Source organism: Pteropus vampyrus, unplaced genomic scaffold, assembly GCF_000151845.1.
Source record: "Pteropus vampyrus isolate Shadow unplaced genomic scaffold, Pvam_2.0 Scaffold80, whole genome shotgun sequence".
Taxonomy (NCBI): Eukaryota; Metazoa; Chordata; class Mammalia; order Chiroptera; family Pteropodidae; genus Pteropus; species Pteropus vampyrus.
Genome location: NW_011888861.1, coordinates 3,122,890 through 3,136,246, shown reverse-complemented (window position 1 = coordinate 3,136,246; position 13,357 = coordinate 3,122,890). Strand labels below are relative to the sequence as shown.

Here is a 13,357-nt window from a genome sequence, read left to right as displayed (position 1 = left end):
GGTTGGAGGCCGGTCATTAAACGCGCTGTTGTTGCTTTGTAAAAATGTGTCTTCTGGCGTTCCGGCTGGGATGGGGAGGGGGCACCCAGGAGGTCTAGGGCTCCTCTCCTTATGCTAGCTCCTACCCCCGTTTTTTAATTGCAAAGGTGGGTTGTTGTTGTTTTTTTAAAAAAATATGTTTCTATTTCTCTTTCCCGAACTGAAAGAGAGCATACTCAGCTTCCTGGAGATTTAAGCGTGCAAATTCAGCTGCCCAAGAGCTGGGAGCCCCAGAGTAGGACAATAGCTATTGTCGTTGGGGGAGTGTTTGGGGGTGGTTGGGAACACAGACGAATGTGAGGCTGGACTTTTTTTAAAACAAACAGTGCCTCTCAGACAGGGTAGAGACCTGGGGTGGGGGCGGCATTCTGGGGAGGAGTTCTAAGACAGAATTTAGGCTTCCATATTTTTGCTAGGCCCTACTAGCACCCTTAAGACTTTAGAGTGCGAGTGTGTGGGTGGGGAGGGGGTCCTTCCTTCCTCCTTTCTGTTGTTTTTTTTTTTTTTCCTCTTTGGATGGGGGATCAAGGAATAAGTTGGGGGTGGGGGAACAAAAAACAGAAAGAAAAGAAAGAAAAAGTTTAAGAACTATGTCCTCCCCCTTAGTTTTATCATGAATGACTTTTCCAATGTGATTCTGGTTTCCTTCAAGGGTTGATTTAGAGCTTTGTATGTATATCTGTGTATGTATGTTGCTAAGGTCACCATGGCTGACCGGGCTGCTGCAGAAAGAGCCTGCAAGGATCCCAACCCCATCATTGATGGCAGGAAGGCCAACGTGAATCTGGCATACTTGGGAGCAAAGCCAAGGATCATGCAACCAGGTGAGAAACAGGGGTCCTTCCCTACCCTTCCTTCCCATGAGAGACCAAATGATTCCCTGATTCGGAAGACACTGTTTCCATGAGAACCTGTAGATGTGTTTAGTATAATTTAGTATAATAACCACGGCTGGTTATTCTACCAAGGCATCGAAGATAAATAAATGAGAATTACAAATAGTCCTTTAAGGACTTGAAATGTGCCTGTGTGGGAAAATAGATCTTGGGGGTTGGGACAGTTTCTATATACTCAGACTTAGGCTTTACTCACCCATTTCCTATATGACATACAGTCATAGTCCCCTCTCCATTTTCCAATTTTTAGTCACTTATAGATAACTCATGAGGATTATATGGGCCAAATTTGTCAACTCCATACTTCCTAACTTAGTGTTCTCTCCTTTTACCACCAGTTGCCCTGTGCTGAAAGCAGGCACTCAGGCTTGAACACTGACCCAAGAGAAGCACAGGAGTAGGGGTGGGGGTATCTGGATGGTAAATATTTCACATAAAATCACAGAAATATTAGTACTTGAAGAAAATAGAGCAATTTCACATACTCCAGGACCCTCACATTACAGATGAAGAAACTGACGCTTCGAAATGAGAAGTGGTTTACTCTAAAGTCACATAGCTATCAATCGCCTAAAAGGGAGCATAATTTTGTCTAAGTGAAAACATGACCTTTTGCATTGTTTACAACACTACCCTTTGCAATTAGCGCAAATAATTAAGAGTTGACTGTTGAATAAATGTAATTTTTTCTTGGGTAAGCAAGTTTGATTAAATCATATACTCCTTACTCTTAAGTCTTTCCATCTGAAATTTTGGAAAGAGGTTGACACTTCCATCCAAACAGATTTACTAGGAAAGTAGATTGTCAAGAAAGTGTGCGTGCAAATATCTATGAACATTAAAAAACATGTATTTGTCTGATATACTGTGTGTATACTATCCAGAAAAGGAGAGTTTGTTTTTATGAATTTTTATATTGTAATCTGCAAAATCCATAACCTTTCAAACCATTGTCCAAAGCATTCCAGAATGTTCCAAATTACGAAGACTTTTTATAGTTCGTGATTCAGAATTGCAGGAATATTTGTCACATGTAACTTCATTATCAAGTCCTATTGTTCTTGGTTTCATTCCACGGTAATTTTTTCCTGGTCTAATTTTCTAAGGTCTTATTCTATGTTTGTCAACTAAACTTTGCAGATAATATTTAGTTCCCACTTGTAGTCTATTAAAATTTTTATTTGGATCAGCAATAACATTAATAAAAATGACTTTTTAAAAAATATATCTTCTCTAAAATATCAAAAGAATGGTTATCTTTTCTAAGCGAAAGTTGTGATTGTATTTTATATGTAGGAGTTATAAATGCCTTACCATGCACAAATAGAGAATGTGGTATGTTTTGTTGTTAGGTTTTGCCTTTGGTGTTCAACAACTTCATCCAGCCCTTATACAAAGACCTTTTGGGTAAGTCAACTAATCAGGCCCTCCTAAGTTTCAATATGGCTATCATTTGTTAACTTGCTTCTTTGTTATGTACAGACAAGACCATCATGTCATAGAATGTTCCTGGTTATACATATTTATATATGTTCATGTATTTTTAATGCTGATAATATAAATATTTTTAGATGAGTCAAGTTATCTGACCAAGTATGCAGCCTCCAAAACAGACAAATTTTGAGCTTATGATTAACAAAACAAAACAAAACAAAAATACCAGGTATGACTTGTGTACAAGACAATTGTATCCCAACACCATTACTACTGTTCAACTTGACTCAATTTTATTTATCTCTTTCTAACCTGACAGGGCTCGTATACAGTTAAGCTAACTGATCAGAAGGATACGATGATAAGAGGTGGAATAGTTCTGTTTGGAATTAAACTCTGTAACCAGTAGACTCAGACACACAAGCTCAGATGGTGATTAACGATGCATGGATGTTGGTGTTGTTTTATTTTTCACAATAGTCAATAGACTTCCGTGTGCTTTATTTTATTTATTACAGTAATGAAGTGGTGTTGATAGCTAAACTGTGTGCTTTTTACTTAATTGAAAAGAGCTGTAGTGAAAGTGTTTTCTTTTCCTCGGGGAAGGGGCTCTTTGTGTTTTGGTTTTGGTGGTGGTGGTGAGGAGTGTTGACTTTTGACTTTGCCATGGGAAGCAAAGGGCCTCTCTTTTTTTCTTGCTTTTAAGCTGTAGCCTGTGACTTCCATTTAACCATATTTTTGTAGTGAGTGCTAAATTGTGTGATTTCCCTCTGTAAGAATACAGATACATCGCTTGCATGTCCTAAGTTTCTGTTTCACTGGGGAGTTTTCTGGGAATGGGGTTTTTTCTTTTGCAATGTGTGTCTACTTTTAGGCCTTCTAATTTAAAGGCTCAACAACTCTCATCAGATTTCATTAACACTAGCCAATCTTTGGAGTAGAGTAGCACTAACTTACACTCTTCAAACCTAACTCAGGTGAACAGCCTGCTCATATTTGTGTTACCTCTGGGTTCTGTGATTACCCGCTTCCCTTATTTGAGCTCCTTTATTTTCTTTCCATTCAGACATGGTATGGGTGGGAGATCTCCCACCGCTTAAATTTATTCTGAACACTTAGAGTCTGTTTTGGCTGTATTTTACATGATCAACGTTGCTGTAACTCTAATGCCAGAGATTTAAACATCCTTTTCAAATATTCTAACTGTTCATAAATGTTTTATCCTCAGCAATAATTTCTTCTTTAGCTTAGCTCCTAAACATCTATATGTGTAACCTAGAAGGTTGGATTCTATCTATATAGACAGATATCTACCTTACGTGTCTCTAAGATTAGACGCAGAAAGAGTAATAATATTTTGACTTGGAAGAGTCAAATTATATCTTCCGTGAATACCTGCATATAATCCTCCCTTTAACATACCAATATCTCACTCTTACTGCCAACTCTTATTTTTTTAAACTGCAAAAGAGTCTTCTGTCTAATATGATTAAAAGGACCTTCATATATTCATAGCTATTTATCAGTGCCCCATCCAAACCATCCTGGATACCGACAGTAATTAGTAAGTTAATGAGTCCAATTATTTCTTGGATCCACCCCGCCCCCCGCCTCATTGGTCTATAATATGTTTAAGGAGGGATTGGGGAAGATAACATATATCTTAAGAAGCGATGGTGAATTTAGTCATGATCTCACACTAATAATCCTTAAACAGTTATACAACTAAATCAATCAACAGGTATTAGCATGTGTTAATTTTTCTCTGTGCCGGGGGTGATACAAAATGAGGACATTGCGCTTTAGTTTGAGAAGCAAAACTAACACAAACCAGTTGGGAATTTTATTGCTAAATTATTTGGTATTGTTTTCAGTACAGTAGGAACTCAGAATAGCAACAATATAGGTGAGTTGGAGGAGTTGAACTAGGCTGTGTGGGGACTTGAACTAGACTTGAACCAATTGCTAGCTCTTGGACAGGTAACAGGAAGAATGGACATGTCTGAAGGGTGTGGGATGAAGTGAGCATAAGCAAAGGCACAGAGGCAGTGCATGAATAATGTTTATGGAGGGTCTTGAGAGCTAGATATAGAGATCTGGACTGGTTGTCGTAGTTCTTGTAGCATGAGGAAAATAAGAACGACCAGAGTAAACTGTGTCATACAGAAATTTTAAATCAAACACGTTTTGATAGTAACCTTTTCTTTTTCATCCCTTTTAATATTAGCTGTCTTTATAAAGGATGGTGATTATTACTGTTTGCATAAATTGTTTGAACTTGAGATTCTTATTAAAAATAGATAGCATTCCAGATGGACCAAGCAAGCCTTCTCTTTCTTTTTTTAAGTGTTTCTCAACACTGCTCTAATTCCCAGAGTCTGTACCTAACAAATCACACCTGGTCATCCTAAATTCTATTTGAATGACACATGTTCTTATTTTAGGCCTGGAAAGAAGTTTGAGAATTTTTAATTTTACTTGACTTGGTTGAAATTCTAGTAACTAAACTATTTTTTTTTAAAAAAATGTGGTCCTTAAATGGCCCCCAAATTAAAGAGAAAACTTTGGCCTGAAGGAATTTCTAATGTAACACAGTGAGAAGATGTATAGAAACTTATGGATTTGCTGAACAATATCTTATAAATATTTTATGTATGAAAGAGGCAATTTTTATTGAAACCTTGGAGAAAAGAGTGTGGATCTTGGAGAAGAGAGTGTGAAGAGAAAATTCTAGGCTAGTTTAGATCAGGTTGAAAAGACAAACATTTACTCAGTACAGCTTTAAGTGCTAAGTTTCATGTTAGTTGTGTTAACGCTGTACAAGGTATTACAATGTCCACTAACTTCCCACAGGGCTCGTAAGTGATAGAGTCTGGTTCTAGGTTCGTAATCATGGTTTTCCTGACCTCGAAAGCTATGTTCTTGCCTCTCTGTCAAGCTGTAATCTACTAAGAAAACTGACAAGCACCCATAAGGGCTGTTCCTTCGTCTTCAGATAAAGAAGAGAGACATCAGGATGGTGGGATCCAGGAAGTCTTCACGAAGGAGGTGGGAGCTGACCTAGATTGTAAAGGATGGTGGAGGATGAGGAACTCTTGTATTGAGTACTTACTTATCCATCATTGTAGGCTCTTCACATAATTTTATTTAATGCACAGCAATTCAGGGGTGGAAATATTAGGTTCATTTCACATATGAGAAATATGTGAGACTAAAAGGCGAAGCACATTTCTGAAGGCTCTACATGTAGTAAGTGTGGGAGCTGCAGTGGCTCGGATTTGTATTTCAAGAGATAGAGATGGAACAAGGATTGGCATCACTGGCAAAGGGACGGCAAGAATAAAGGCGAGGACCTAGGAAGGTATGGTATGTCCTAGAAACATTGAGGAACCCAGCTGACCTGGGTTCAAGGAAAGGTGGAAAGTTATACTGGAAGAAATATTTTTGAGTCAGAAGCCTAAAGGGCCTAGCATACCGAAGTTAATACAATTTTATTCTTAATTTGGTATGATATTAGGGGCCATAGGTTACTTTGAACAAGCAAATGAGATGAAGACTTTCTCTGCAGTTTTATGATAGACTGGAAGAGGAAACCAGTTAGAATATCAAAAGTCACAAAGAGATGGCAGAAGGACCTGAAGAGATAGGAAGAAAAGGAAAATGTGGTGAATTTTCTTTGAAAATTGCCCAAAATATCTGTCTTGTTCTTGTGCTTTCGTAACTGCTAGGTGTGTACATTCTATGATTAATTGAGGGAAAGGACGTTGATCGATATCTGGTAGGAGGGAGACTCCCAAATTGCCTTAATGGGTTCCTTAGATTATTAAAAGAATTCCTAATGCAGGAATTGCTTTAGAAGTGCCACCATACCCTTTAGTCCAACTCTGCCTTCCTTCCTGAACTGAGATATTTTAGGCTCTCCGAGGTCTTCTGGGTTCTCCTTTCACTGAGCCTTAAAGGACTCTGGGATTTCATTTGTCCTCCAGACATCTTCCTAACCTTTACCAGACTTCATGTAGGATTCTGATGTTCCAAGGAACTTTATGCTTTCATAGATTGGCATTATCAAATGAAAATTATTAATGTAAAATAAATGCAGAGACAAGAGTCCTGTAAGCAACCCCACCTACCTTTTAATGCATTCTTTACACACACACACACACACACACACACACACACACACTTTATCCTGCCTTTTTGTAAGCTAAATTTATTTTCAGTTAACACCTTTATTCAGGGATACAAACCTAGCAACAATCATGTTGTCCTTAAAACTGTGGGAGTACAGGGGTTAATGTTTCCATATCAGTGAGATTCATACTGGCTGGACTTTGCAGCTGATAAATGTTTTACTTTGGCCTTAGAAAGACATTTTACCCACTGGAAACCCTTGTCGCATGACAGGATCAAAAATAGCCCGGCTGCAGCCTCTGCTGTCCATCACCACATGTAAACTGGCATGAGTGTAGGCTCTCTTAGCCATGTCCACACATTGTGGACACGACAGCCTCCAAGGACAGTGTTTCATAAAGCCACACCTGTTGCTGTGAGTGAACCAGTCACCTGACCTGCAGAAAAGTTTTGAGTGTGTGCATGACCATGTGTCTGGTTTCTGACAAGCAATTCAGAATGTTTCTGAGTGTCCTGAGAAACCCTTGATGACGTGGTTTCTCCTGGCACTGGGAAAAATCTACAAGTCTAGTAAAATTGGGTGTATTTTTATCATTGGGGTCAAAGTTCACTACCCTCTGTGATAAATTCATCTTTTCCATGGATGTTCATTAATGAGTGTTTTCAGTAAAAGTCTGAAAAGGCAAAGCAAAATCTATGTTTTGGAATAACTAAATGTGAAGTTTTCTGTTTTGAGTTCTTTAAAATTTTAAGATTGTTATTTGTACTTCTTAAACATTGGCTTTGCCAACAACCAGATGGCATTATAGTGTCATTTTTTTAAATATGGAGGTTTTGTTGGAGATTGTTTTAAAGAAAGATGAAATCAGTTATTCATGGTAGTGTTTTAAATGGGCAGTAATGAATTGCAAGAGTGAGAACTGAGATGCACGGGTTTTTAAAAATACCTCTTGTGATTTAATTAACAAAATTAACATTTAAGTAAAGTCATTGGAATGTGTTTTGTATGTGATCTCTGAATGTATAATTTTAAAAGGTATTCAGTTGTGTTTCACTTTCTTGAACTTTTGCAGGATAATACATAATAATAGCATTGATTTATGTAAAATGTCTACTCGTAGGGCGGATTTAAAACAGATATGCTAATAAATCTATTTCTGTTGATTTGAAGGCTAAAAAAGAGTTTCTAGATGTGCAAAAAAAAAAATGTTTCCTTACTCATTATTATGTAAACCTTTTAAGTTTTATTAATTTTGGAAATATTTAGTTGTATTTCCCTGTCCCTACCTTTTCCCTTAACCTCATCATTTCCCCAAAACCCCTTCTGTCTGTCTTGCATAGAGATAAACAAGCTGGCTGACCTTCAGTTGCCTGATAGTCAAACAGGTTTGATTGACCTTGTGTCCTTATGAATTTTATGGAGAAAAAGAAAGAAAGAAAGACAAAAAGCGTGCTGCACATCTCTTTGGGAGTCACTGCCATGAATGTTAATAGCATTTCTGTAGCTTCCCACAACAGCCTCTTGTGATAGAGTGAGCTGCACTACAGTTCGTTTGAGAAGTGTGATTCTGCTGTGTTTACCACACTTGTGAACTTTTAAACTCCTTTTTTATTTTGTCGCCTGCTTCTTTTTTTATTATTATTTTTAATAAGGGTGACTGAGGTTGCAGAGAGATTAATGTGTGCTGAGTCTGCATAGCAATTTCAAGTAGGGTTGCCATGATAATAAACATATGGATTTTGTTGGAATTTATTTTAGTTTTGACAAACCAGCCATTACCCCTACAGTATGGAATGATCACGAATTACCTTTTCAGTCCTGTATTCATGGCTAAGAATTTTTCTGTATTGGCTAAACAGTTTCGTTTCGTGAACTCATTACAAAAGTTTCTAGTCTTGATCAATCAAGCATTTCTGAAATACCTCTTATGTGCGTAGCCCTCATGAACCTTGATTTCTTTTCCAAACGTTTACTAAATGGTATCTATTGGTTCTAAATGATCATAAACAAAAATTTGAGAAGGGAGGGTATCATCATATTTTTGTCGTTCACATTATTTCCTTTGGGGGCACTCCCTGACTTTGGCTACTGCCAGAGTACTTTCAGGGACCACTGGAAAGTAGATATTGTGGCAACCCTATGCTCATAATAACCACTAAATTTGAGTTTGTCTTATCTCTGAACAAGCAGTGCTACAGATAGGAGGCAACTGCTGCCTGACTTTGTTTTCCGTTTCTCAACAGGATACCTGCCCACTATGTCTATCCGCAGGCTTTCGTGCAGCCTGGAGTGGTCATTCCACACGTCCAGCCGACCGCAGCTGCTGCCTCCACCACACCTTACATTGATTACACTGGAGCCGCGTACGCACAATACTCAGCGGCAGCTGCTGCCGCTGCCGCCGCCGCCGCCTATGACCAGTACCCCTACGCGGCCTCTCCAGCTGCTGCGGGATACGTCACCGCTGGGGGCTACGGCTACGCGGTGCAGCAGCCAATCACCGCGGCGGCACCTGGGACAGCTGCTGCCGCCGCTGCAGCAGCTGCCGCCGCCGCAGCATTCGGCCAATATCAGCCTCAGCAGCTGCAAACAGACCGAATGCAGTAGACCAGCCATCTGATCAAAGTTGAATTGTTTTGTCTTTCCCTCCAATTTTCCAATTTTTAGTAGCTAATAAGAGAGTTAACATTGACTTAACAGCTTTAAAAAGAAAAAAAGCTATGCTATTGTGAAACAGAATTATTATTTTTTTTATACTCCAGTAGTGTCTAGATGAGAAAGAGGTGAGAGTGAGGGCGGTGGGCGCAGTTTTGGAAACCAGTCCAAAGAGCCTGAGTAAATGAAAGGCCTCTAGGGAATGATGACAGGAGTAACAATGGAACTTCACTTTTATAATGGGATTTTTATTTTTGCTCTTTTTATAGTATCAGGGAAGCAAACTGCCTTTTACAAGTTAGAAAATGCTATTTGAATCTAGTTGAACCAGGGAATACAGAGTGAGCAATATGTAGCTTGAATTACATTTAAAAGAAGATTTTTTTTAAAAAAGCAAAATGGTGAAAGCACTGATTGTCATTTTTAACAGTCACTATGGCCTATAGAACTTTTTCAAGTAAGAAGATAATGTTCTTACTCTCAAAAACGGGCATCGAACAATCAATGTAGGAGTGTGGCAGTGGGTAAAATGGTGGACAGGCACCAAAGCTATTTTCTCATCTATCCTGTGGATGAGTGGGACTGTGGAACAAGTGATGTGGAATTAATGGGTGCAACAGCTGTACAGACAATCAATAACACACACAGTTCTGGAAAGAACACATCACTTGTGCTTGTTTGATGAGCTTGTCACATTCTAATCCCTCTCCCCATCCTGTTTCAATTTTGGGAAACTTGTATCTGCTGGTGTCAGCAATTCTGATTCTGAAATAGGATCAGGCTTTTACTACAACAGCCTTCTCTTTCTATTTATTGTGTCGACTCGTGGCTTATGATTAAAGGCAGGCAAAGTTTGCAGACTCTAAACCCTTAAGAACTGTCTTAAGGACATTTATTTTTTCCCCTTTTTAAATAATTTTACACTTTTTAGTATCTATTTCAGAGTCCTATTTAAAACTATTTATTAGTGAATACAGTACATGCGACAACAAAGTTACTGAGATTACAGTTCTTCAGAGGTAATGATAATGTGGTTTATACTGTGCCTTAATAGTAATGCTATTTAAGATATTTATTTTTAAGTTTTACTATGCTGCACTCTAAAGAAAGGAACTTTAGATGTGACACTGTAAAATTATGTATTCATCTCATGGCATAAATTATTTAGTAGGTCTAGCTGTAGCATATTAAATATTAACCTGTTCAACTAAAGATGTTGACTTGGATTTATTTAAATTCATATGTGCACTGTATAAGAGAGTACTCTTACATTAACACATTTTAGTTTTTAGAGTTTTTTTAACAGGATATATCTAGTCTCATGCTTCTTTTTCTGATTTTTGCTCATGTAGATCTCATTTATTGGTACTTCATTAGTTTAACACTATTCGTATGTAGTTTATGTAGTTTTAAAATGCTGCTTTACATTTTTCTTCTGAAACTGCAATACTTGCAATTTTTATTCTTAAACTAAATTGAATACTATTTTACACTGTATTGGATTTTTATACTTGAACAATTTCATACAAGGGAAGACAGGTTAGCATTTTTATGGACTTTCTCCATTATCACTGGATTTACTTTAAGTATTCCCATACTAGACAGTGTTATGTAATGTAGACATGACTCTCCTGTGCAGATTATTTATTCATTATGTATATTGCTTTATAACATTTCAGATCTTCTAATCTATTCACTTGTATTAAATATAATTTTTAAAAACTTCTGTTGCACTGATTGTTTCTAATTTTGTCTTAAAGATAGAATGATCTCTCTTTTTAACTAGAGTTAACGGCCATGATTTACATGTAACATTTTCAGTGAGCAGAAAGCTTCTCAGACACCCTGTTTTTATACCTTTAAAGTAATTTCATTAACTCAGTATCTACCTTATATTGAGCAAATGCTATAGGTCCTAAAGTGAACCCTAAAGGACCCTTCATGTCACTGAAAATTGGTTAACTGAAGACTGCTTGAAAGGAGTGGGCTATAGAGGGGATCCGTCGATCTGAAGCTGGGGCGAGGGGAACGGTGGTTTGACGCTAAACTCTAGTACTTTCTAGCAATACGAATGGAGCAAGTCGCTTTTTGTAATTCATTTTTTAGGTGAGGTTTTTATTGATTCCTCATCTATCATGTTGGAACAATACCTGACTTATATGGTTATTTAAATATTATATAGAGTATATTAACTGTTTGGCATAGAGCCAAGTATATACTAAGCTCTCGATAAACGATCACCAGTAGTAGTTGTTTTAATGCCCTATAGTGAAAGCTAACCAAAAAGCAAGTCACTTATTGGGATGTTTTAATTTTTTAATTTTCGTCCACAATGATGTGTCAGTATTTAATAAGGTGCATATTAGAACATCAAATGTCATATCGTCTTAAAAGTGTATATGTTATGTTAATTATGGAATGGATGGTTTGTTGATCTATTGATCTTACTATTTCCGAAATCCATAATATACTTTTATTAACTCCATTAATTTTCAAAAATTACAAGCAGTGGAAAGCTGTCGTAACGGATTCCATCATGCTTTCTACTTTATGATAACGATCACCTATTTAGAACCATCATGATCTCAAATTTTAATTGCCTTTAATTTTCCAAAGAAAAATAAATACCAGCTTAACCCTAGATAGAGAGATTATTGTAGCCCACAATGTTATCTTGGATCAAGAAATTTCTCAGCTATTTAATTCAGTCAATGCATCAATGATTATATTATATTAAAGGACATGTTCTATATTTAACGTTTCGGATTTATGCAAGCTCACTTTTGTTCTCAAGGAGCCATATATTGATTGCTGAACTTTAAAATGAAACATTATTTGATTTATCAATTAAAACTAGGTCAAACAGTTCTGGGAAAATCTTGTCAAAAATAGTCGTACTTGGGAAAGCCAGAAGGCTGTAGCTTTCTTCGAGTATTTCCTGATCTATATAATATTAATATTAGCAGTTGTAGAGGGGAGGAGGTTTTCAGTAATGCTAAAACATATTTCTAAAAATAAAATTTCTTAATATCTAATAAAGGATAGTAATCATAACATCTACATTGGTCAGGCAGCCTAGCTGTCTTCGCAGAGTTAGAAAAAGCAATACATCTGAGGTCCAAAGAGCTGACTAAGTTCTTCACTTACCAGCAAAGTGATCTTGAAACCCTCTACCCTGGTAAATGTGAATTGATGGTACCCAACATAGTTGCTTTGTTTATTTCTCAGACTGTACTAGCTAAATGAATTCATTGATATGAGAGCATTTTAGAAATTCTAGAGTATTAAGCAGATGGAAATTATACTAAGGGAATATATACAATATTATTTGGAAATTGATCTCAATTGTCTTATATTAAATGATCTTTCCAAAAGAGGTCAAAGTTGTATCTCATGATGCTATCCTTATCCTGTTCCAACCAAGTAACGGCTAAACTTGCTGTACAACACGGGCAGCATAAAAATAACATTGAAAGACGGAGATTGCCCAGATAGGGGAAGGAAGAGGAGATGAGAAGATTAGGGAATACATTTCTCTCGCAGGGAAACTATATTTAGTCCCTTCCTCACTCCTGTCAAATAGTGTTCTTCTTAATTCTCTCTGAGGCTTGAAAGCATTCATTAAGATGGCAGCCTGAGGTTTGGAGGGGCAGAGGTGAAAAGGTACCAAAAAATAAATAAATGCATTTTCATGCTTACTTTTGTCCTCTCTTCTCCTTCGAGAGTTCCAGGCCGTTTCCATGGAAATTCTAACTTGTTTTGCTTAAGCACTTGGCACAGCAGAGACTTCATTTTGGGTATTTGTTCTAAGTTGAATTTTAGAAGTTCAATAATTTTTTACCTAAGTCATTAAAATTGCCCACTTTGAAATCTCAGTCATAAATCAAATCACACAATACATGTATTAGCACTTAGAAATTTTAGATAAGAAAAATAGTACACATGGATAACTTTGGTGTCATAAGTTAATTCTGTTGAACAGTATTTGGTCGTGCTTGACCAACTTCTTCAGAAAAAAAGTCTATAGTCTCTTTCCAGTCACTTTTTCTCCTAGAAGATGAATGCCGTTGTTGTTTTCCGTGTGTGTGTGTGTGTGTGTGTGTGTGTGTGTGTGTGTTTACATCTAAGGTGCTACCACTAAGCTATTCATATACTTTAAGTGAGTTGGAGAGTGTGTATTGTTTTCCACTTTGCCACTATT

At 37.2% G+C, this 13,357-nt stretch overlaps 1 protein-coding gene across 3 annotated transcripts; it reads left to right on the top strand.

Moving 5' to 3' along the window:
* RBM24 (RNA binding motif protein 24) lies at nt 1–10,882 on the top strand. Of its 3 annotated transcripts, XM_011362858.1 has the most exons (4): nt 1–146; nt 740–863; nt 2,288–2,342; nt 8,745–10,882. In XM_011362858.1, the coding sequence occupies exons 2-4, from the start codon at nt 746–748 to the stop codon at nt 9,106–9,108; spliced, it is 537 nt and encodes a 178-aa protein (XP_011361160.1). In that variant the 5' UTR covers nt 1–146; nt 740–745; the 3' UTR covers nt 9,109–10,882. The 3 variants fall into 3 exon arrangements, with proteins under 3 accessions (XP_011361160.1, XP_023388040.1, XP_011361161.1); XM_023532272.1 differs by lacking the exon at nt 1–146 and having other exon boundaries at nt 613–863; XM_011362859.1 differs by lacking the exons at nt 1–146; nt 740–863; nt 2,288–2,342 and adding exons at nt 6,975–7,070; nt 7,842–7,886.
* The last annotated feature ends 2,475 nt before the right edge of the window (nt 10,883–13,357 follow it).